Source organism: Eurosta solidaginis, chromosome 1, assembly GCF_040869045.1.
Source record: "Eurosta solidaginis isolate ZX-2024a chromosome 1, ASM4086904v1, whole genome shotgun sequence".
Classification (NCBI taxonomy): domain Eukaryota; kingdom Metazoa; phylum Arthropoda; class Insecta; order Diptera; family Tephritidae; genus Eurosta; species Eurosta solidaginis.
In genome coordinates this window covers 164703978-164729853 of record NC_090319.1, presented here as the reverse complement: position 1 = coordinate 164729853, position 25876 = coordinate 164703978, and the positions used below count along the sequence as shown (strand labels likewise).

The 25876-nt window shown below is 37.4% G+C and overlaps 1 protein-coding gene across 1 annotated transcript in view; it reads right to left on the bottom strand.

The window, feature by feature from the left end:
- Positions 1 to 25478, bottom strand: part of LOC137238431 (membrane-associated transporter protein-like) — a 1095627-nt gene extending 1070149 nt beyond the window's left edge. The window contains exons 1-4 of the mRNA XM_067763405.1: positions 25328 to 25478; positions 17507 to 17749; positions 17352 to 17453; positions 17079 to 17290 (exon numbers count right to left, since the gene is read on the bottom strand). Coding sequence (XP_067619506.1) covers positions 17079 to 17290; positions 17352 to 17453; positions 17507 to 17749; positions 25328 to 25478 — 708 coding nt within the window. The remainder of the gene's footprint in view (positions 1 to 17078; positions 17291 to 17351; positions 17454 to 17506; positions 17750 to 25327) is intronic.
- Between the last annotated feature and the right edge of the window lie 398 nt (positions 25479 to 25876).

Genomic DNA, 25876 nt, shown 5'->3' with positions numbered 1-25876 from the left:
AGTCAATGTATAATTGTTTGCGTAATATATTGTTTACAATTCCAGTTTTTAATTGTTTTCATAATTTTATGTATATTTTTCAAATGGTTAAATTAGTCGAACAGATACATTCAAGAATGTAAGTGTATACTTGTGAAGTTTTTACAAATTTTGCTTTAATGCAATTCTTGTTTTTCAGTCCTGAAGATGACTTTAGAATGAAGTCGATACATTGAAAGTAAAAATAAATGAAAAATATATTTTTAAGAATTAACGAGCTTAACACCCCTAAATAATAATTGTTATTCAATTATTATTTTGGTTTTATTGGGAAAAACTGAAAAGTAGGAAACATTTACTGACAAATTGCGATGGTACCATTTCGGCCCAATGGTTAGGCGATTGTGATTTCAAAAGTTTGACCGCTGTTCGATCCTCGGTGAAACCTGTTGAAATAAATAAACAAAACGAAATTGACCGACGATGAAAACGTGGCGGTTTTCGAAATGGTACCATCGTAATATGCCAGTAAATATTTAATTCTTTTCAGTTTCCCAATAAAACGAAAATAATAATTGAATAACAATTATTATTTATCGGTGCTAAGCTCATCAATTCTTAAAAAGCTTAAGTAAAATTAAACACATCATTAAACATACAAACATATGACAAATATATGTTTTGTATAAAAATCATTCGGTGATTTCATTTCATATACTTTGTCTGGCCTCGAGCTTGATAATTTGTTCAATATTACCCTTGAAGGACGAAAAACCAACAATAATAATTATGGAACGGAGAGCACACCGTAAAATCAAACACACATTCAAAATCTAAAAAGATTTGAAAAACAATTATGGTACGGAAACCAAGAAATTTATGAAACGGTACCAAAATAGCACACAGCAACTAACTAGACTGCGGCAGTCAACCAAGTTTCTTTTGATATGCCGAAAAAGCGCAATTATACCTCAATTTATTAGCAATGCCACAAAGAATATTTCCTACGTTCTCAACGTTAACATCAAGGACAAGAGATTACCGAGGAAGTTAGTAAACTCAGCTGGAGCATATTTGACGATTGTGGACAATAAACTTTTAATTCTTTTAATTAAAACGAAGCATGAGATACGACAACTGAAAGAAAAGGGAGAAAATAGGATAGAAAATAAATTGTTCGAAAATTAGACAGAGAAGATTGGACCGATTTTTCGGGAGTGAGAAAGTAATAATAGAAAAACTAACAACGAAAATTAAGAAAACGTAAACAAATAAATTCGAGAGACTTAAAGGCTTACCAAAATAATCATTTCATATTGAAAACATACCGGGATTGTTTCACAATACGACACAGACAAACATGCCGACAAATATATACTGGCTTCTCTCATTACGCCCCAAGTACTCATTACCAACAACAAAGAAAGAGTTCCCATTATTTAAGTTAATAGCAGACGGAGAGAACTGTATTCAGACCATAAAGGACAAGGAGCAATAGGAAGTTGAGAGAAATAACTTTACTGCATTAATAAGAGAAAACATATAAAGGCTCCAAATACAATGTAAATTATTGAATTCAAGAATAAAATTGAACACACGGATATACATGAAGATGAGAGCATACCGGTAGATCATGCCTTACAAATTATGGCGTCTAAGTGTAATGTTATACAAAACCACACTACGCCGACTAAAAACTTGTTTATTGGACTAGTACGTTCTTGTATAAAAGATAACGTGAATTTCAAAGTTAATAATAAATTTTACGAACAACGCTCTGGAACGCCTATGGGGTCACCGGCATCACCGATTATAGCAGACATAATGATGGAAGATCTGATAACGAAATTTGAAGTAGTCTCACCTCATAAGCCAAATATACTCCAAAATGTGGACGACTTGTTTGCTATTGTCAAAACGAACGGTGTAGACGATATGCTTAACACCTTAAACGGTTATATAAGGTCCATAAAATTTACATGTGAGGTCGAAAAGAATGGACAGCTACCATTTCTAGATGTGTTAGACAGGTACAAAAACCCGCAGCGTCAGGCAGATTGATTAATTTCTACTCAAAATATAATAAATAGACAATAATTAACACAGCCAAAAACTTTATTCGAAAAGTTTTCCCCATCGGTGACGTAATCTACCATGACAAACATATAGAAATTATTAAAAAGGTACTTACAGACAATGGCTTTCCGATACACCTAATAAATGGCTATACACGATATTACTACGGAAAAGCCAACAGAGAGAAAATAATGGACGACAACGATAAGATATATAAGACTGCTACGTATATTTCCGGGCTCTCAAGCAGAATAAAATATTCAAATATATATGACCACGAGCGAGTGCAATTAACTTCTATATACAACAATGCAATGCAAAAAATCTTCAGTAATACAAGGGACAAGATCGAAAATACCAGAAATTCGTAATATACAAAATTCCATGAAAAGGTGACGGGTCCCACGTATGCAGGAAAATATATGTGGGCACTACAAAATCTAAATTAAAGACAAGGATTTCCACTCATAAATGAAACGTAAAAAATAGGGATCACGCCTCTGCTTATAGAAAACTAATAAGCAACAACATTGGTCCGTGATGAGAAAATTTTGTCCGAAGTCAATGTTTAATTGTTTGTATAATATATTGTTTACAATTCCGGTTTTTAATTGTTTACTTACTTTTTGTGTATTTATGTATATTTTTCAAATTATTATTTTGGTTTTATTGGGAGAAACTGAAAAGAAGGAAACATTTACTGGCTTATTGCGTTGGTACCATTTCGGCCCAATGGTTAGTCGATTGTGATTTAACGAGTTTGACCGCGGTTCGATCCCCGTTGAAACCTGTTGTAATAAATAAACAAAACGAAATTGCCTGACGATGATGACGTGGCGGTTTTCGAAATGGTACCGCAATATGCCAATAAATGTTTCATTCTTTTCAGTTTTCCCAATAAAACCAAAATAGTAATTGAATAACAATTATTATTTACCAGTGTTAACCTCATTAATTCTTAAAAATTTTAAGTAAAATTGAACAGACCATTAAAAATACAAACATATGACAAATATATCTATATATATATAAAGAAGTGTAAATTTTGATTGTCACTCCATAACTCGAGAACGGATAGAAAGATTGCCATGCAATTTTTAGGAAAGATACAGAAAGGAGAGATGAGGGTTAGTTGATTTTGAAATCCCAAATCGGTTTAGCCATTCTTGAGTTATGATTTTTTTTTAGAAAAAATTCAAAATTTGAAAATTTGGTATATAAATTTGCCTATAATAATATTTACGATCCTTTTTTCCGGGAAGTTAACCAGAGACGTACTGGGACTGGGATTAGAACTAGGACCGGGACTGAGACTCGGAGTGGGACTGGGACAGGAACAAAATACATACCACCCTCTGCGACAGGCAGTAAGGGATGAAGAATAATGAGAAGAAGGTGGGAGAAGAGAAAAGAGAGAAGTAGAAGGATACTAAGAAGGAAATAGAATGAGATGAATATGGAGATAGATGAAGCGAAAAACACGGAAGGAGGAGTAAATAAAAGGATCAGTAAAAAGTGAAGAGGGGTGGGGGAGGGCAGAGTGAGACGGAAAAACTTATTAACAAGTGCAGATAGGCCGAATTTAGGGCAGAACAACGTCTGCCAGGTCTGCTAGTGTTTTGTATAAAAATCATTCGGTGATTTCATTTCATATACTTTGTCTGGCCTCGTGCTCGATAATTTGTTCAATATTACCCTTGAAGGACGATAAACAAACAATAATAATTATGGAACGGAGAGCACACCGTAAAAACAAACACATGCAAAATATACGGAGACTAAAAAGTTATGAAACGGTACCAAAATAGCGCACGGCAACTAACTAAACTACGGCAGTCAACCAAGTTTCTTTTGAGATGCAGAAAAAGCGCAATTATACCTCAATTTATTAGCAATGCCACAGAGAATATTTCCTACGTTCTCAACGTTAACATAAAGGACAAGAGATTACCGAGGAAGTTAGTAAATGCAACTGGAGCATATTTGACGAGTGTGGAGAAAAAACTGTTAAATCTTTTAATCAAAACGAAGCATGAGGTACGACAACTGAAAGAAAAGGAGACAAATAGCATAGAAAATAAATTGCAACGAAAATTAGATAGAGAAGATTCGACCGCAATTTTCGAGAGTGAGAAAGTTATAAAAGATAACCTAGGAACGAAAATTAAGAAAACGCAAACACAAATAAATTCGAGAGACTTAAGGGCTTACAAAAACAATCATTTCATATTGGAAACGTACCGGGAGGTTTCACAATACGACACAGATTTAAAACTAACTTTTTACATATTTTTCATTTCTTTGCAAATATCAATTTTAATTCTCAGTTTAAAAGTTGCACTGTGGTGCTAATGTTAGCAAACTCATTTATTCAAAACATTACAACAAATTAATAAAGCCTAAAGAATAATGGCAAGAGTGATCACCTTACCAAATTCGTGTTTTCCAAAGCGGGATAATGTAGTGTCATATTAAATTGAAGCTGGCAACTCCCCTATGGAAAAGTGCAAGTTGCAAACATGCATCAGATGCAATAGGCATTACTGAAAATGGTGGAGTCGAATAACGCGGAGAATTTCGGATTGCTTGAATCTCCCGTTATTCGACTCCATCATGAATATGGTTACTAGGCAACCTAAAAACAGGTGCCTAGTTTCAGAGTTGCTTTAGTGACATTTTTTTTTAGTTAGAAATGAACCGACGACTTAACTGCACACGTGAAAGCAAAAGTAAAATTAATCAATCTAAGGCTAAGTGACAAAAAGAACCAAGTGTAACAAAGGAAATAAAAAAGTTTAAATAAAAGACGATACGTATACATTTAAAAAGCAAATAAGTTTTATTTAGCTAAAAATTAAAAAGGCTATAGAGGTGAGCAGAAAGTAAATAAAAAAGAAAGTGCGTGCGTGTAGCAGTGAGTGTGCGTGCGCCGAAAACATTTGCAGGTTCCAAAATGGAACCCTTATATCGTAAAGATATAATACATATAGCATACTACCTATAGAAATACCGTCCCGACACTACGTTGATGCAAGCCAGCAGAATGCGTTTTAGTTACAAATCAACATATCCCATCAGTAGAGAGTATATCTCCTGGTATGCTACTACTTAACCACTATCAACGCAGTACAGAAATCGATAATCAAGAGGTTAATCTTACATGATCGTGTACAAAACAGTATCACAATTCTACAGTGCAAATCATTAGACAAAAGTACTTTTTTAAGGAGATATTAACTAGCAAACCACCACTTGTAATTCTGCAGTCAAACGTGCCATCAAATGAGAAAGAAGAAATTCTAAGCCTAGAAATGATGAAGGAACCTTATGTGAATAATATAAATAATTTGAATGTATTACGAAAAGCATTAATATCAGCCATAATTAAAATTTTGTCTTTAAAAATCATTATATTGATCAGCACGGGAGGGCTAATATTAGTAACAGTAACAAAAAGTATTTTACTACAAAAGGGCCAGTAGAGATATTAAGCTACAACTCGAACATTCAAGTAAGTGATAACAAAGAACCCATAACATCCGCCCAACTTAACCGAGCCATTAACGTAACCCAACCATTAAATTAGCCTTATCAAACGAGGACGTTAGTTTTTGCAGGCGTAAGAGTTAGCACCACACCAAATACATATATATGTTACAATTCAAGCTGAAGCTTATGCCTAGTCAGCAATAACTAACTTGTTTACCCAAAGGACTTAAGATCAATTATTGGTTAAAATGGAAATAATCCAGACGCTGGATCAGCTAAAATACTGGAATTGTGATCGACATCCGCAATTAGATTCCTCTTCTGCGAGTTCCGTGTATTTTTCTTAAAGTACTGTATTCGCCGGCAATTCCCGGCATAGAGATCCGACGCCTGTTTGTGCTGTTTTGCTTCATACGGCTGTGTTCTCATAATGTGCAGTATATGGGAACTTCCACAGAAAAGTCCACCTTAACCGAAAAACTAAACTATGATTTAAAAAAAGAAATTGCTTGAACTATTAAAGAAAAATATCTAATTTTATAAAATTAATATTTTCAAAATTTTCCTTACTTGCGATGGTGAGTTATCGGTACACAAATTTCATGTTCAATCGGCGATCACTTTTTTATTTAAAAGAGCATTTTCTCTTTGCTGTTTAAATTTCTAAGAGTAACTCTGCAATTCAACTCTAATAGCTCGAATTTGGCAATAACAACAAATAGGCGTAAAATCAATGTAAAAGAGATGTGACGCTTCAATTAACGGTAAATTCTTGATATACTTTTAAACAATATTCTATAATAACGTCACGCCATACAGAGGCTATTTAGTGTTATTATATCTGCGCTGGCGATTGTAGATGCAAATAGTTTTGTGTTTTAATAAAAGTTGACAAAGTTTACAAATTAAATTAAAAATCGCGCCATTTAAGCAAGTAATTACTTTCATATTGAGCTTCAAAGTTTCGTAACGTTACGCCATATAGTAAGTAATTTTCCCGATATGTTCTGATTTCCAATTCAATCATGTCTTATGCAGATGGATTCTTCGAGTAACGGTAAAAAATAATCAAAGTGATATAGGGAAAAACTAAAACCTGACCCACTAAGGCAGGAGAGAAGTCGTTAAAAGCAAAAGAGAGAGCATCAAAGAAAAATGTTGTAGTCCAGCAAGCATAAAAATGATGCAATAAGAAAACAAAATTGTAAAAGACAACAAGCATTTCGCTTGAGAAAGAAATATGAATGTGCTATAAAAGATAAGCCAGAACCCAATCATCCCTATAAGTGCAAGCAAACAATAGGAACGGCATTAAAAAAGCCAAAACTGCTTTGCTGGCCAACCAAAAGAAAAGAAGCTATGTTGTTGACTTGTTATATAAAAAAACATGGTACATTATCATTGAAATCTGCAATACAAGAACAAAAAAAAAACAGTTTGTCGTAGACTTTTACTCAAGAGATGATATTAGTGTCCAGGCCGCTGGTAGAAAGGAGACTTTGATTGTCCATGGGGAAATAGTGGCCAAGCGTTTTATGTTTCTTTCTGTTGCTGAGTCGTACGAACTCTACAAATTGGAGAAAAATATTAAATTCGTTAGCAAGTCTGCATTTTACGAAATGGCTACTAAAACACGTGCAACTATCATGTAAGATAGCACGTAATATGTGTGTTTGTAAGCATCATGCCAACTTTCCATTTGATTTGGAAAGCAGTGCGGATGTTATAAAATCTTTTTTGTCCAACTTTGAAAATTTTCTCAAATCTGCTTGTTGTAACATTGAAAATGATAAATGTATGATGAATAAATGCAAAAATTGCATTCAGGATGTTAGCTGCCGGCAAGTTACTATTCATTGTGCAAAATGAGAAGAATCTCTCAGACAAAGAATAATTAACAAAACAGCAGACATTCATTCCAGTTTACATCGGTCAAAAAACATACACGCCGAATTGGAAATAGCTTAAACAAAAGCAAAAACCAAAAACAAATATTTAATCAACAAAATATGAATATTTTGGTGAAACACTCGGACACGTACAACTGAACAATTACGCCTTTTTCAGCCATAGCATCCAAGAAAATATTACAATCAATACGAAACGAATTTCGTATATCGTTACCCGAACGTTTACCTCACATAGAACCAATATCTAATGCAGAAAGTTTCATTAATTTCAACTCAGTACAAAGATTTGTAACATCGTACGAATTCCCATCAAGACCGTATATCCGGATTGAACGTGTATCAACAAGAATTTGTAGAATAGTGTGCAGTTTTTCAAGCTGATCCAAATCACTACTTCGGTTGCTCTTATTAAATGCGATGTTAAATAACAACAACAAAACAAAAATTAACTCATCAATATTGTATCATCCAACTATATTGAGGACACGCAATCTCAACAAAGCCATTGCATAAACACAACTGTTATTTTTGAGTTCCCTGATTGAGCAGCTAAAACATCAAAAGCCATTGCATTAACAGCAACAAACTGCATATTCACAGCAAGTATTTTGGTGAACAGTTATATTTATATTATATGTGTTTATGTATGTATACTAATATATAGATATATTATTATTATTGTAAACTCTCTCTTTATAGAATTACTAGTTTATTTTACTGTTTTGTTAGTTAACTCTCTTTTTATTTAATTCATTATGATTCGTTCACCACAACATAATACGCAAACATCTACATTTACTAACAATTTAAACGACACTTTGATAGATTTATCACATGACACTTCTCAACAACAAATTACAAATCCATATGCAAATGTTACTCAAAATGAAATTTTGTCAGTTTCAGTAAAACTTCCACAATTTTGGACTAATTGTGCGGAAGCATGGTTTATTCATGCCGAAACACAATTTAGTACTAAAAACATTACACAAGAAAACACTAAATACGAACACATCATTACAGCACTTCCGCAGGAAGTGATAATAACTATTTTGGATTTTATCCAAAATCCCCCCATTAATAACAAATTTACTGAACTTAAAAAAGTGTTGATAGAAAGACACTCACTTAGCGAAAATTCGAAACTTGATAAAATTTTAAACGATTCTGAGATGGGTGATCGTAAGCCATCAGAATTTTATCGCTCATTAATTATATTAGCCGGATCAAATTTTAGCGAAAATATTTTAAAGAAAATTTGGATGCGTAAACTTCCTAAAAATTTGAGTATGATTTTAGCTAGTTCGAGTTCTAATAATATTACCGAATTAACAAAATTAGCAGATAATATTTGGGAAGTGATAAACAAAAATGAAGTATTTTCGGTTAATAATTTTTCGGATACAAAAGCACAAAATTCTGTTGTTGAAAACTTGATTAAAACCACCTCTTTGGTGAGTGAAAATTTTCAGAAACTTTCTTTGGAGTTAGGTGAAATTAAAACAGAAATGTATCGGAATCAATCTAGGTCGCGTTCCAATTCTAGGAACAATTTTAGAAATTCTTTTAGGCGTCGTTCTAACTCGCGTAATAATCCAAATTGGTTGTGTAGATTTCACTACAAATTTGGAAATAATGCTATAACCTTGTTCTTATAACAAAAAACAAAGATTCAACAAACTAAATTCTTCCGTTCTTGCAGCGACGAACAGCGGAAATTTAGAATTTTCGACGCGTCGTTTATTTATTTTTGATAGAGAAAATAAACAAAATTTTTTAATTGATAGTGGAGCAGAAATTTCGGTATTACCCGCATCTAAATTTCCTCATACGAAACGTTCAGACATAATTCTCACTGCAGCTAATGGCTCAACAATTGCCACTTACGGGAAAAGGCTTTTAAACGTAAATTTGGGTTTAAGACGTGAATTTCCCTTTACATTTTTGATTGCGGATATAGCCAAGCCAATAATTGGCGCTGATTTTCTTTGTAAATATGGTCTTCTTATAGATATTAAACATAAACGTTTAGTAGATCCATTAACCAATCTCTCAGTTAATACAGTATCCTACTTTTGTGATATTCCATTACCTAAATTATTTGTGGTTGACAATAAATTTACAAAATTATTAAAAGAGTTTCCGTCACTTATTTCAGAGCCAGATTATACTAAACCTGTTAAACATACAACAGTACATCGACTTGTAACAGAAGGTAGTCTTCCATTTTCTAAGCCCAGGCGCTTAGATCCGGTTAAATACAAAGTCGCGAAAACGGAGTTTGATTTCTTAGTTAAAACAGGCATTTGTCGGCCTTCAAATTCTTCAGTAGCATCACCACTTCACCTTGTACCTAAAAAAGAGTTGAATGATTGGCGTCCATGTGGTGATTTTAGAAGATTGAATATTGTAACTGTTCCCGATCGTTATCCCTTACCTCACATTCAAGATTTTAATATGAACCTTCATAATAAAAATATATTTTCAAAATTAGATTTAGTTAGGGCATATCACCAAATTCCTATGGCTGAAGAAGATATTTATAAAACTGCTATTACAACTCCTTTCGGTATGTTTGAATTTATGAGAATGCCTTTCGGACTTAGAAATTCTGCACAAACCTTTCAACGATTCATAAATGAGGTAGTAGGTGACTTAGATTTTGTATATGCTTACATCGACGACTTACTTATTGCAAGTACAGACGAAGAACAACATTTAAAAGATTTACGTATCCTTTTTCAACGCCTTACAGAGTACGGTTTAAACATTAAACCAAGTAAATGTACTTTTGGTGTAATGAATATAGATTTTTTAGGACATAACATTTCTGGAACAGGTATTCGACCTTCCGATGAAAAGGTATCAGCTATTCGCAATTTCGAACGTCCAAAATCAGTTAAGCAGGCACAGAAATTTATTGGTATGGTAAATTATTATCATAGATACATTCCAAAACTAGCAGAATTTACAAACAAAATTTATGATCTAATTAACAAAGTAAATAAGAAACGTGACAAAACTTTGGTATGGGATGAGAATTCGAATGAAGCTTTTGAATGTATTAAAGATAAATTTGCATCTACGATATTGTTAAATAATTTTAACAAAGATGCTAAATTATCTTTAACAGTAGATGCATCTAACACAGCGATTGGGGGCGTTATACAACAAAATTACAATAATAAAATTGAGCCGATTGCATTCTTTACTAAAAAACTTTCTCCAACTGAAATTAAGTATAGTGCTTTTGATAGGGAATTATTGGCGATTTATTTAAATATAAAACATTTTAGATATCTTTTGGAAGGACGACAATTTACAGTTTATACGGACCATAAACCTTTGACTACTGCTTTAAATTCAAAAACAGAACGAAGTCCTAGACAAACGAGACACTTGGAATTTATAGCACAATTTACTGATGACATACAATACATTAAAGGAGAATCCAATGTTGTAGCAGATACGCTATCTAGAGCTTTTGAGGTTAATGCAATATATAATACAGAACTGAATTTTAAAATTTTACAAACTGAACAACAAAAAGATGATGACTTAAATCAACTTGTATCTGATTCTCAATACCTAAATTTAAAGTTAATTAATATTCCTATTTTAAATTTTAATATTTGGTGTGAAATTTCAGGAGAAACTCCTAGGCCATTTGTACCGAGTAATTTGCGAAAGACAGTATTTGATATTTTACATGGAATAGCACATCCGGGTACAAGAGCTACACGACGGCTCATAGTTAAAAAATATTATTGGCCTAATATGAATAAGGATATTAATATTTGGTCAAAAAAGTGTCTTAATTGTCAAAAGTCTAAAGTTTATCGTCATACAAAATCCCCTGTTGTCAAAATTCAAATTCCCAAGAATAGATTTGAACACATCCATTTAGATATAGTTGGACCATTACCTATTTCAAAAGGACATCGCTATATTTTAACGATTATTGAAATATTTACTCGTTGGCCTGAGGCATATGCATTAAAAGATATTTCAGCAACTACAATTGCAAATAAGTTTTTTAGAGAATATATTTCTCGGGTTGGAGTTCCGTTAAAGATAACAACTGATCAAGGTAGCCAATTTACATCGAAATTGTTTTCAGAGTTAACTAAATTACTTGGTAGTCACCAAATTACAACATCCGCATATCAACCTCAAGGGAATGGTATGGTTGAAAGGTTCCATAGACAATTAAAGACTACTATAATAGCTAGAGAGGACACAAATAATTGGTATGACGAGTTACCTGTCATATTACTTGGGTTGCGATCTATTTACAAAGAAGATATTTCGGCTACACCAGCGGAAATGGTTTTCGGTCAGAATTTACGTTTGCCAGGGGAACTTGTTGTGCCATCAGCTAAAAATTTCTCATCAACTGAAGTTTTAAGTAATTTACGTGAAAATTTTCGAAATGTTAGATCAAATTTAAGTCATCATAAAGATGTTGATACTGGAATTTATGTTCCAAAAGATCTTCAAACTTGTAAATTTGCATTCGTTCGAGTCATTAATAAACATTCATTACAACAACCATATGAAGGACCTTACAAAATTGTGGAAAAAGACCAAAAATGTTTTAAACTTGAAATAGATAATAATATTAAAACTATTCCTATTGATAGATTAAAACCGGCAATAATTGAGACAACAGACACAAACAACACCAAGAATTTACATAAAAAGAGAGTTACATTCAATTTGTTTAATGATAAATTTTCTTGAAGGGGGAGTAATGTAGGGTTCTTATTATCTTTATTTAACTTTGTATTTTAGTTACTTTGAACTTTTTAATTTTTAAATGTATTATCAATATTTTAAATTTCAATATTGATTTTCAATTTTCAAAAATTTTCATGGTTGTGAAAAATACAAAATATTGACGTATACTTTTAGGCGAATTAATAAAATATAGTATAAAGTTTAAAACGTGGTTTCAATCTCCACAACGAGGCCTAACTTATAAGCATGTGACGCCAGAAGGCAGTGTCCAGTCAGTAAGCCCATCGTAAGCCTTAAGTCTTTTCTCTTCAGAGATATGAACGACTTTGTAAGTCTAATATCGGCTTTGCACGTGATCTTAGACAGTTTGCATCCCCGCGCTTTTGTTCACGCCTTTCCTGCTTGATGGATCATATGCGCCTCCTGTCTCCTTTTGATTTCTCCCAAACGAATTGGGACGTCTATCGTCGACTCAGCGAGTGTTGCACCCTCCTTTGCCAACTGATCGACCTTTTCGTTACCTTCTATCCCTTTATGACCGGAAATCCAGTAAAGATGTATGGTCCGGCCTGAGCGAGGTTTTTCCAATGCTTCTTTGCATTCCAGAACACTTCTTGACGAAGTACTGTGTGAGATTATTGCCTTAGTCGCAGCCTGACTATCAATGTATAAATTGACGCGACTGCAGCTTAAGCATGCTTCCTCCAGAATTTCTGCTGCTTTCTTCACTGCTATAATTTCCGATTGAAAAACGCTGCTGTAATCTGGCAGCCTGTAGGATCTATTTATTTCTGGGTCGACACAGTAAACAGCAGACCCAACTCCTTCCATTAATTTGGAACCATCCGTATACACGTGTATACCACGTTCTGCCATTTCTGCACCCTGGCACCAAACCTCCGGCTCAGTTGTGGCCCCAATACCCCTTTTTAATCTCAGGCACGGGACCATATATTCCGCTTGCCCGATATTAGATGGCGCTATACTGATGTGGCCATAAGGCCTGCACTCAAGCCGCCCCGAGGCCTTAAGCCTTGTTGCCGTGGCTAACGCGATGTTTTTGGCCATTAGGTCTGCAGGGGGGATGTGTAGTATGACATACAATGCTGCTGTCGGGAAAGTTTGTAAGGCTCCCTTTATGTTAATCATTGATATTCTGTATACCCTCTCAAGTTTTTTGGTATACGTACTTTTTTGTGTAGCTGTCCACCAAACAAGAACCCAATAGTAAAGTATGGGTTTGACAATTGCCGCAAATACCCAATAGAGTTTGGGTGATAGGACCCACGTGCATCCTAGCATCCTCTTGCATGCATAGAGTGCCGCGGAGGCTTTATTCGCTCTCTCTTCCACATGGAGTTTCCATGACAACTTACTATATAGTATAACTCCTAGATGCCTTGTGCTATATATTTCTTGCAGGCTTAGTCCAATTAGGGACCTTATACTTCCTAGTAAATATTACTAGATCGGGGTTTTCCGCATAGGTGGTTAACCCGACTCCAGATGACCAGGCATGTACATCCCGAAGTGCCTGATCCATCAGAGAGCTGAGTGTTGTTAGGCATCTGCCGCTTATGTTGACAGAAACGTCATCTTCATATGCCATATGCTTGACTGGTCCTCCTTCGAACAGCGTAAGCAATTGGTTTATAACCAGCGTCCACAGCATTGGTGATAAAACCCCACCCTGAGGCGTTCCTCTGTATAAAGATTTCGTTGCCTCGCACATACCCCATTGCGATGTGATCATTCTGCAGCTTAACAAGGAGCCGATTCAATTTGCTAAAGCTGGATGAACTTCAATCGAGTTGAGACTGTCCATGAGTGCTCTTTTCGAGACATTGTTGAAAGCAATGTCCAGAAAAACACCTAGGGCAAATTCTTGGTGTTCCAAGGTCTTCTCTTTATTCATAACCACTCTATGCAATGCAATATCGACTGACTTGCTTTTGGCGTAAGCACGTTGTGCTGAAGATAATAATTCCTCGATCATTTTTGATTTTATATACACATCTAATAATCTCTCTAGGGTTTTGAGTAGAAAAGATGTCAAACTAATAGGCGTGTAGTCTTTCTGGTGCAGATGACTGGCTTTTCCCGCTTTCGGTATGAAGACTACTCGAGCTGTTTTCCAAGATTGCGGGACGTGGTTCAGTTTTCCACATTCCATCTGCAGCATAGCAGGGAATATCTCATCTGGGCCTGGCGATTTGAACATATCAGACCTTTTTATTTCCCATTAAATTATGGTCTTTGTCAATAATCCTGGTACCTCTCCGTATTACGACTGTAGACGTGGTTACTTAACACTCCCGCATCGCCTCCTGATGGGAGGTTTGTGTTAAGTTGCGCCCCAAGGGACTCCTCACTACTGTGTGACCATTCCCCGTCGTCTTTTTTATCAGTTCCTGGACTGCATCTCATTTAGATAGCACTTTCCTCAGACTCGCGGTTTCGCTGGAGCATTCTATGTCGGCACAGAAACTCTTCCTTGAAACCCGCTTTGACCTATTGATTTCACTTTCATAGATCCTCAACAGATCTCTGTGTTCGTCCAAGCACTCCCTGCTTTCCGCAACTTTTGCCAGCTTAAATATCTTTTACCTGCCCTCTAAGAAGACTTAGCTCCATGGTGGCTTTGCTTTCTCTTTGAATCTTCCCAGCGGACAAGCTCTGTTTTACGCAGCTGTCAGCGCCTTTGATAAGAAGTTGTTGCACTCCTGTTGTTTTTGTTGTTGTATAAACGATAAAGACACTCGCCGAAGGCTTGGGGAGTGTTGTCGATGTTGATGGTCCTTTGCCGGATATAGATCCGGTAATTTCCCGCAACACAGCACCATTAAGGTACTAGCTCGACCATCTCGGGAACGATTTATATGGCCCCATTAAACCGTTTGGCCATCCCGCCCTTCCCAGCCCTAGTTCCAAGAGGAACTTGGGGTCCCCAGAGCCTCGGCTGTTAATGAAACCTGATTCGCCACGGGTAGATGAGGTTGACAATTGCGCTGGCAACCCGTTGAGAGGGTTGCGCTACACAACCCCTTGAATCAGCTTGGTATTTTGGTCGCCTCTTACGACGGGCATACTATATATATATATTCTAAGCCACCTAACCCACTGGCGGTCTGTCACCTCCCAGTTGAAAATTCGGCCACATCTCTTAATTGTAGTAATCAAAATTGCTTCTGAATTGTTGTACTCCTCCAACTCCTCTACGGTGGCGACTTCTTTTGGCTGCCCCAGTCTTCCTGATACATCTTTCTGAAATTTGTACCAGTCCGTTGCCCTAGGATTTCTAAAGCTTTCTCTACCGCTTTTTTTGGGGATTATGAAGCTGATAAATGCATGGTTTGAGTATGATGGCCTGTCAAGGACCCTCCATTCATACCCCGATATATTACGTCCGAGTCATCGCTGATAGCTCTTTCCTGTTCCCCGGCTTGCCACGCAATCGCCTTTTCCTTCGCATCCTTACTTTCTCTTAAAATTTTTGAGTTCATCTTCGTCGTACGACCACGAGCTAAGCGGTCTAATATTAAAAATGGGGACAAAAACCGTCCGCCACAACTACGCTCCTTGCTGTGGTAAGGCGATCATTACTTCCAGAAGCGGCCCGGTATCGTGAAGGCTCCGTTAAAATACAGCCGAATATATCCCCTGGCTGCAAATCGTCCAATATGCACGGTCCGCGTAACAACCTGGATTAGGGGGTTGGCAGTTCTTGGTCACCGACATCCCGCCGCCCTCCTATGAAGCGAAACCGTGTATATGCAGGGCCATAGTCGGATGTACGGAGTCCGGCTAAGCTCTGACACCAACGAAAAGGTGGCTGCTATATTGAGGTGGGGGGATAAAACGAGCCGAAGCGGAATCAATGATCTTGCGGAAAGCACGCTGCCCTTGACGGGCATCAATCGGGATAGGGAGGCAAGCAAAACAATTGTCAGTATAAGTTTTGTAATCTTCCTACTGTTTTTCTTTTTAATTTGATGAAAGTGCGTTTTCTAGTTGTGATGAAGTCGGCAGATCGCTCGAACGGAAGGAGTATGGGTAGGTGGTCGGATGCCAATGCTACCATCGGTTGTCAAAGATCTGTAAAAGTTACAAGGACGACGGGATTTGGGGTCTAGCTCAGAACATCCCGTACGGTGTAACCATCCCTTACACGAGACAAACTGATATGAGTGTTACCGTCCTAAAAAGACTTTTTTCCAGCAAACGCAGCAAAACCATTTCTCTGGGCCGGGATCAGGTACAGGCCGCGGATTGGGTTCGATACCTTCCCGGAATATGGACCAGTCCCGCTGTAAGGGACGCAACAAATTAAATGGGGTTACACTGAAATGACAGACCTTGGTCGGAAAAAATCCCGAGTCACTCCGGTACATAGAACCGAGTGCCTTGGGAAGCGCTATTAGTCGTATATTAGAGTTAAGTCAATAAAGGTCTTCTGAACAAAAAGGTTATTTTTGTCGAATCTAAATTTCGAAAAATGTCGCCCAAATTGGTGTTAAAATTGATTGTAGTTAAATTTTGAAAAAAAAAAAAAAAATCAAACAGTTGCTGTTAACACAATGTTAAAATCATTTGTACTACGGCTAACTAAAATCTTTCATGTTTTTGACCGTGAGCATAAAAAATATTCAAATTCTTTTATTTCGAAATGACGCTAATTCTATATTTTAACACTTCAGATGTAATGTAAATGACCGTAAGTGTAGTGAAAATACAAATAGGTTTTAAGCGCTCACTTGCTGTTAAAAATTTGTCTTGAGGAAGGACGGGTTGCCCGTATATATTTCACCGTTTATTGTATCAGGACGCTCACTGCGTCTCTCGTTTGATAACTAATAACCCAAAAAAATTTACTCAGATAAGTACCTTCTCATCAGTGTCATTAGCTTGATCCATTACATCATGAGTATTGAAGTTTGTATTATCCTCAGATTCTATTATATTTCCCGCATGTTTAGGTTGTGCAAGTACCCACAAGGGAATTTCTTTGAAACTTGTAATTGTCAATGTTATACAAAATGTAAATATAAATGTAACAAATGTGAAAACGGTTTTTATGTGCCCTCCGAGTCGTTTACCTACGTAAATAATATTATATGTTAATGGTAACTATGCTTATGTACATAATAAATAAAATACCAATTGTTGTGGTATCCCAGTCGATCGCTCCCATTGAGTACCCCATAAAGCCACCTAAGCCTGCCATAATGGTAAATGTGGAAAGGCCGCGAACGTGATCATCTGCAAAATAAAGTAAGAAAAACAAAAATGCATATTAAGAAACTCATTTTTACCTGGAATGCATATGTCTAATAGATATGCTCTAGCTGGGCTCTGACATGCATCCGCATCGAAGTCAAGGAGGACTGTACCCAACACTGTGAAAAAAATTCCCCACGGGTGTATTTTTTTTCTAGAAACGTTAGTTGCATTTTTGGGAGCAATCTCTGTTCCACCAATTGTAATGTTGAACGGTTGTTGATAGTAATCTCCAAACCAATATCCAATGTTTTCTCCATTTGGTATTAAAAGTAGCCCTATTAAAAGTGAATTGTTTCCATATATGTATATAATTTAAAGAGGAAAGCTGAACAACTTAATATAAAATCGTGTTATGCTTAAACTTGATAACAATTAAAATCAAAGGGGTCAAACAATTTTTTTTACTATTGTACGTATGTAATACTCCTATATTGCTATAAAATAATTACAATTTTTATGATTTTTGCCTTCTATGGCCCACTTGCGCAATGGCAAATTATATTTTGAACGCAAAGTTAACTTAAAAAATTATATCAGTTAAACGCCTCATGCCACGTTAACTCTGAGATAAACAGATAACTTGACGTTCTGCAAGAAAGCCTAAATGTAACGAGACAATTAAAAGAAAATTAAAGAAAACAAAAATATGTTAACAGCTCTGTATCGGCACTCTGATGTCTGTACTAACAATAAAAAACAAAAATGGCGCGACTTATCTCCGAGGAGTTTAAGGTCGAGCTTCTCTCCAATTTGCGTCGTGCCCATTTAGAGTTTTTCTACAAATCGCCGGGACGCACACTGGTCGGTCTTATATGGAGTTGGTGGCCAAAAATAATTCCAGTAGAGATATCAACGTGAAACTTTGGTCACGGCTTTTCAAATATGTGAGATTTATTTTTCTTTTGTAAAATTGGTGCGGGTGATACCTTCATACCGCCCACAACCACCCACTTTCACCGCATGCATACAAAAAGTAAGTAGATGTGGGGGGGGGGGGGGGGGGGGAAATTGGTAAGATGTGCCTATCGCAAATACAATCTTTAATAGGATTAATTAAAGAAATTAAAGTTATTAAAAGATCTTGCATACATAACAATAACAAAACAACAAACATACACAAAAGTTTACATTTACATATCTTCGACTGGATAAAATAATGTCGTATGTTACATACGAGTACATATAACATACGACAATAATTTATCAAGGCGACGCTATCAGCAAACTGTCGCAAAACATAGTTAGTGGCAGAAGGTGGAAGCTGATATAAACACTTTAGAGTTTTAAAACTTTGACTAATAATAAGATATAAGTCCCAACGAGAGATCGGTAAAGAAGCCAACAAAAACCTTAGCTGGAATTGAAATATTTGTGCAAATAAACACTAAGCTAAAAACACTAAAATATTACAACATGAAGTAAATACCTTTGACTTCAATATTCATTTCCATATATTACAATACAATAATATTTTATGTATTTTTAAATAGCTTAAACTTGCACTTTATTTTTAACTTTCTCACACTGCAAAAACCAACTAATACTATAACCTCAATTTTGAAGCTATTCTTAAAGAGTAAAGTTCGAATACAACCAAAACAAATATACCTTTTAAAAGGCACTGGTGAAATTTTAAATAACAAAAAAAAAAAAACAAAACAAGCTAAAAACACTAAAATTATTACAAAATGAAGTAAATAGAAGTAAAGCAATACGGGAAATCCCCGATTAAATCATACAAATAGACAAAATTGGTTAATTTGTTGTAGTTCTATAAATAGAACAAAAACAGCAACAATACCAGAGTTTCTTTGAAAACCGCCTTACCAACAAGCATAGCTTTAAAACATAATTACATACGAAGTATGCAGTGTGTAAAAGATTAAATATGCAAAAAGAAGGCAATTGGGAAAAACTTTACAACAACTAAGGCATTAGGTGGCTGAATGTGTTTGTAACACTTTCAACTATCGTAGGAGTGCGTGTTCAAATCCCACTCCCGAGAGAGAAGGGTTTGAAGAGATTCACAAGGTATAATCGAAACAGCTGTCGCCTTGTCCGTCCTGATGTCACGTTATTTAAATATTTCCCAAATTATTAAATAAATTATAAAATGAAAAATTGCTTCAAATAAAAGTTTTCATACTTTTAAAGCAATACGAGCAAACCCGATTAAATCATACGAAGTAAATACCTATGACTTCAATATTCATTTCCATTTATTTCAATACAATAATATTTTATGTATTTTTAAATAGCTTAAACTTGCACTTTATTTTTAATTTGCTCACAGTGCAAAAACCAACTAATACTATAACCTCAATTTTGAAGCTATTCTTAAATAGTAAAGTTCGAGAATACAACCAAAACAAATATATCTTTTAAAAGGCTGCTCTAATAAGAGAGCTATTCTTAAAGAGTAAAGTTCGAGAATACAACCAAAATAATTATACTGTAACGAGTTTGCTGGAATTGGTCTTATTTGCAACCTTCTGCTAACGTTCGAATCACTAAACTGTTGAATAAATAACTCCAATATTCGATAATGCAAAATGGCCTTTATTAGACTACTTTCAAAATAACACTGCTATTGCTCGCCAGATAGCATCTTAAATCAAACTGATTGTCGTGCCTCTACTGTTGCTGCCTTTTATACTCTGTGATTTCTCGTTCGCATACTTCTAGGCGCTTCCATTTCTAGAATTTACTAGTTAGTTATCAGCTATAAAATTACTACGTTTATAGCTTCTCATATGCGCGTGTAGATGTGACTGATACTTGCACAATTACAATTGCCTACTTTTGGGAGCATCTCAGATAAGATATATGCATGTGCTTGTGCGTCTCTTCTCCGCTGACTCTACGTACATATATGTAGACATAATGATTGATTTATTGATGTGCATACAAGTCACTGCTTAACACCGGCTTAGAGATGATAGTATCCCTTAGTGTTGCCAATATTCGTCACACTGCCCTCCACCTAAGTCTGATCGTCCCGATCAGACAAATCTCTCGATTTAAACGCAGCCACCCTTTCCAAATGAACCACTTTTATTTTGGTTTGTGGTTTGCCAATGGTTTGTATGCGGTACACTACATCGTTGATCCGTTTTACAACTTTGTATGGGCCTTCCCAATTACACTGCAATTTCGAGGACAAACCCTTTTTACGTTGTGGGTTGTATAACAGCACCAAATCTCCATCCTGAAACCCTTCTGAATTAACTGCTTTATCATATCTGGCTTTCATCTTGTCACTCATAATCTTTGCTCGTCGCCTTACCAGATCGTGTATCTCTCTCAGCTCTTCTTCCAAGGCACCAGTGGATTTCTTGACATTTCTCTCCGCATCGGTATCTATTCCATACTTCAAATCAGTTGGCAGTCGCAGGTCATTGCCAAAAATTACCTTTGCGGAAGTTTGGCCCGTTGTCTCATGCACTGCCGATCGGTAAGCCATAAAGAATAATGATATGTGTGTATCCCACTCCTTATGGTACTTGTCTACTACTTTCCTTAAATGCTCCTCAAATGTTCTATTGAAACGTTCCACCATACCATCAGACTGGAGATGCAATGCAGTTGTCCGTGTTTTTCGAATGCCCAACTTCTTACACATTTCTTGGAACACAGGTGATTCAAATTCCTCCTTGGTCAGATTGCCTTGCAATCCAATCGTTTGTAACCACTTCTGCTACTGTTTCCGCTTCTCGGTTTGGGATTGGGTATACCTCTGGCAATTTACTGAAATAATCCATAACCTCCAGTACGTATTTGTTTCCGCGGTTGCCAGTAGGAAATGGACCTGCGAAAGCCATGGCGATCCTTTCAAATGGTGTACCTGAAATATACTGCTTCATCTGGCCATGACTTCGTATTTTGGGCCTTTTCGCTCTGTTGCAAACCTCGCAGTTGGCAATCCACTCGGTGACCGACTGACGGCAACCAACCCAATAGAATGTCTGCTTAGTTTTGTCGAGCGTGATTCCAAGATGTTCTCCACCTGGACCATTATGCAGCTCGCTGAGCACGTCAGGAATCCTTTTTCTGGGAACCACTATCAGTTTCTTCTTGCATTGACCATCCTCACTCTCCCATACTCAATGCAAGCAACCAGATATCAATTCTAAACTGTTCCACTGCCCAATATGACTTCGCAATGGGACTCTCTGCTGACATCTCCTCTCTATTTGGTCTTTCGTTTCGTTCGAGCCCTTGCATAACATGTGGCAGATCTGTATCTTCTAGCTGACATTTCCTTAGCTGTTCCTTGTACCATTCATCCGCATACGTTATAGTCATTAGCCGAACATCTATAATGTCTTCTTTAGCCTCGGCCTTTGAACAGTGCTTGCATTCCAAACTACATGGTCTTCGTGACATTGCATCGGCATTCCCATGTGTACTTCCTTTCCGATGCTCAATGGAAAAGTCATAGCTTTGTAGCCGCTCGATCCACCGTGCCAATTGTCCTTCTGGATTACGGAACTGCAGGAGCCATTTCAACGCTGCGTGATCTGTCCTGACGCGGAATCGCTGGCGGTAGAAGTATTTGTGAAAATGTTTAATGCACTCTACAATTGCCAACAGCTCTCTCCGTGTAACACAGTACTTCCATTCTGGTTGTCGAATTGAACGGCTGTACTATGCAACTACTTTCTCCTGTTCATCAACCAGTTATGACAAAACGCCTCCTATAACATATCCACTCCCATCTGTATCTAAAATAAACGTTGCTCCTGGAATCGGATATGCCAACATTGGGCAGTGCACAAATGCTCTTTCAACGTTTGGAAAGCCACTTCTTGGTCCTTCTTCCATTCAAAAGCTTAATTTTTTCTTGTTAGCTTGTGGAGATTATGGGCTACGCTGGCAAAATTTGGTACAAATCGCCGGTAATATGTGCACAGCCCAAGGAAACTTCTCAATTCATGCAGATTCTGTGTTCGGGCCAATCCTTCACTGCTTCTATCTTTTCATTAGCGGTGCAGATGCCCTCCGTCGTTACTTTATGACCCAAGTAACTAACTTGCTTCTTGAACAGAGAACACTTTTTGGGACTAAGTTTCAGACCGGCACCAGCTATTCTTTGGAAAATCTCCTCCAAGTTCTTCAGATGTTCTTCGAAGTTCTTTTCCAATACGATGATGTCGTCTAGGTACACTAAGCATGTTTTCCAATGTAGTCCTTTCAGTACCTGATCCATGTGTCTTTCAAAAGTAGCTGGCGCATTATATAGTCCAAAAGGCATCACTGTAAATTGCCAAAGACCATCACCGACACTGAAGGCTGTTTTCTCTTTGTCTTCCTCCTTCGCTTCCACTTGCCAGTAGCCGCTTTCCAAATCCAGTGTGGAAAACCATTTCGCACCAGAGAGCGAGTCCAGAGTATCGTCAATTCTTGGCAATGAGTAGCTATCATTTTTCGTAACGTCATTCAACTTCCGGTAGTCCACGCGAAACTTCATTTTTCCATCCTTTTTCTTTACAAGTACTACCGGTGAGCTCCATGGACTAGCTAATGGTTCGATGACGCCGCTGTCGCTCATTTCTTGTATGATTTGACTCACAACTTCCCGCTTCGCTAGTGGAACACTACGTGGAGCTTGACGGATCGGCCTCGCAACTCCAGGGTCAATTTGATGTTTCACAACGTTGGTGCGGCCTGGTTTGGAGCCATCTTGGTCAAATATGTTCGCGTACTTTAGGAGCAGTTGTTTTGTCTTATTCTGATAAGCTTCCTCCAGCCCCTCCATCCATGCCGTGATGTCATTTGAAAGATCAGCATTACTAGATGAAACGCGTTCCTGTAGCTGTTAACAGGTAATAACTACTTTAGCCTCTTGGCATATTCCCAGAATAGCTCATTTGGTCAGTTTGAGTGGTGATTCGAACTCATTGAGTACTCTTACCGGAATAGGTCCATCTTGTTTTGTCATAGCCAGGGGTTTTCCTACAAGTACGTTCGGTGCTGATTTGTTTGCTGCTTCGACAATCCACAATTTGTTTGTCCCACAATCTCCATCAACCTTTGCCCAGTGACTGCTTCTGATTTGCTGACTCTCTTCCACCAGCACTCGTTTACTGCTGTAGCCTCTCTCGTAGCCGAAATTAAGTGGCACATCCATGTTCTTATATCTCATCGTCTTGCTTTGCATATCGATCTTGATGCCTTGGTCGATTAAGAAGTCCACTCCAATTATGATTTCATCAACAATCTCTTCCACTTTAAAATAGTGTAGTACCATGAGGTTCCAATTGCTACTTCACATGCTACTTCTCCAATTACCTGGGTGTCCTCTCCCGTGGCTATACGTAATCTTGCTCCAAGCAATGGTGTTGTTGTTGTTGTAGCAATGCTTCACCCCACCTAACAGCCGCGACCGATCAATTGTCATCAATATCCTCTAACGGGAGTCCAAGGAAACTTGCCGTTTAAACAGGGGTGGACCATAAGGAAAGGGTTGTTAGAGGCCTTGGTTCCACATTACAATTAAAGAGATGGTTGGTGTCATGTGGGGACACATTGCAAGCGGGGCATGCATTTTGTATGTCGGGGTTGATTCTGGATAGGAAGGAGTTTAACCTGTTACAGTATCCAGAACGAAGTTGAGCAAGAGTGGCACGCGCTTCCCTGGGGAGTATGCGTTCCTCCTCCGCGAGGAGTGTGTGTGACTCCAAGCAATGGTCTTATCTTCTTGTTGAATAAATCTCATCGAATAATGGAATGGGATGCACCCCTATCTACAGTCAGTAAACGTTCCTCCCCATCCACATGTCCTCCGACAGTGAGGTTGCTTGACCTTCTTCCAATTTGCGAGATAGAGATTAAGAGGCATTCAATTTAGGGAGCCAGCTGTCTTCCCTTGCGGCTGACTCACCTTAGTTTAACGATTGAGTGGATTTGGAGATTTGCTCATCTCCTTCAGCTCTGCGTTTACGTCCACCCACATTGTTGGAACTATTAGGACCGGTGCTGCAATGACGTGCAATGTGGCCTAGGTTTCCGCACTTGAAACATTTCATAACTCCAGAGTGTTTCTGTTGTGATCCCTTCAGTGCTTCCAAAATTGTGTCCACCCAATCTGGGTTTCTCTACTTCCACACGATGGGCTTTGTACGCTGGCTTACTCAAAATTGAGGCAGTTTCCTGAGTCAGTGCATGGGATACCGTTTCACCAAATGTTGGCTTTGAGTTCGCATATGTAGCTCGTTTCGTTTCGACATCCCGTATTCCATTTATAAAGCTCTGGATTTTTACCCTCTCGGTGTATTCCACGGGTGCGTCGGTATTTGCTAGATGGGCCAACTTTTAAACATCCGAAGCAAACTCTTGCAAAGTCTAATTAGCTTTTTGGTAACGATTTTGCAACTCAAATTGGTATATCTGTTTTCTATGTTCACTCCCATAATGTCTCTCGACAGCGGCCATCAATGCTTCATAGTTGTTCCGCTCTCCTTCGGGAATCGTTTGTAGGATTTCGGCTGCTGGCCCCTTCAGTGCTGCAACTTTATCTTCAGCATTCCAGTTGTTCACTGCTGCGGTCTTCTCAAACTGTAGCTTAAAGACCTGGAAAGGAAGAGAACCGTCAAAGGATGGTGTTTTTACCTTTGGACTTCTTGCTGAAACAGCTGGCCGATTTAGTTGTAACTGCTCCATACGACCTTTTAAATTATCTACTTCTGCCTGAAATTGAGCCATTTTTGCATTCTGCGCTTCCAGCTTTGATGACCCCTGTTCAAAAATTTTTGCCGACATTTCAGATATACGTGCCTCTTGCGCTTCCTATTGAGATGCCATATATGACTTTTGGTCTTGCAGTTGAGATGACGACGTCATTTCTGAAATACGTGCCTCCTGTGATTCCAGTTGGGATGCCATATATGTGTTCTGTTCTTCCAGTTGGGATGCCATATATGTCTTCTGTTCTTCGAGCTGTGCTGACATATTTGTGAATATTTGTGAGGACATTTCTGTTATGCGTGTCTCCTGTGCTTTCATCTTGGATGTTACTGTTGATGTTTGTGCAGATATTGCCGCCAAAATCGTGTTCAAGTCTGTGCTGGTAACTGTCTGCAATGTTTATTTTTTTTCTTCAATTTTTGTTGTTACCTCGTCGACATCAAGATGAAAAACATAGTCTTCCACGTTAATCCCTTCTGCTTCCATTGCCTCTCGTAATCGTGCCTGAAGTTCGATTTTAATGCCGCTTGTATTCAATCCACGGCTCTCCAACTCCTTCTTCAGTTGCTGGGTCTTCAATTCACTTAACTTTGCCATGTCCTTGTTGTACTCGAAATCTTCGGAATTTAATCAACAATTCCTCTTCTGACACCAATTGTAACGAATTTTCTGGAATTCCTCTTATTTGCAACCTTCTGCTAACGTTCGAAACACTA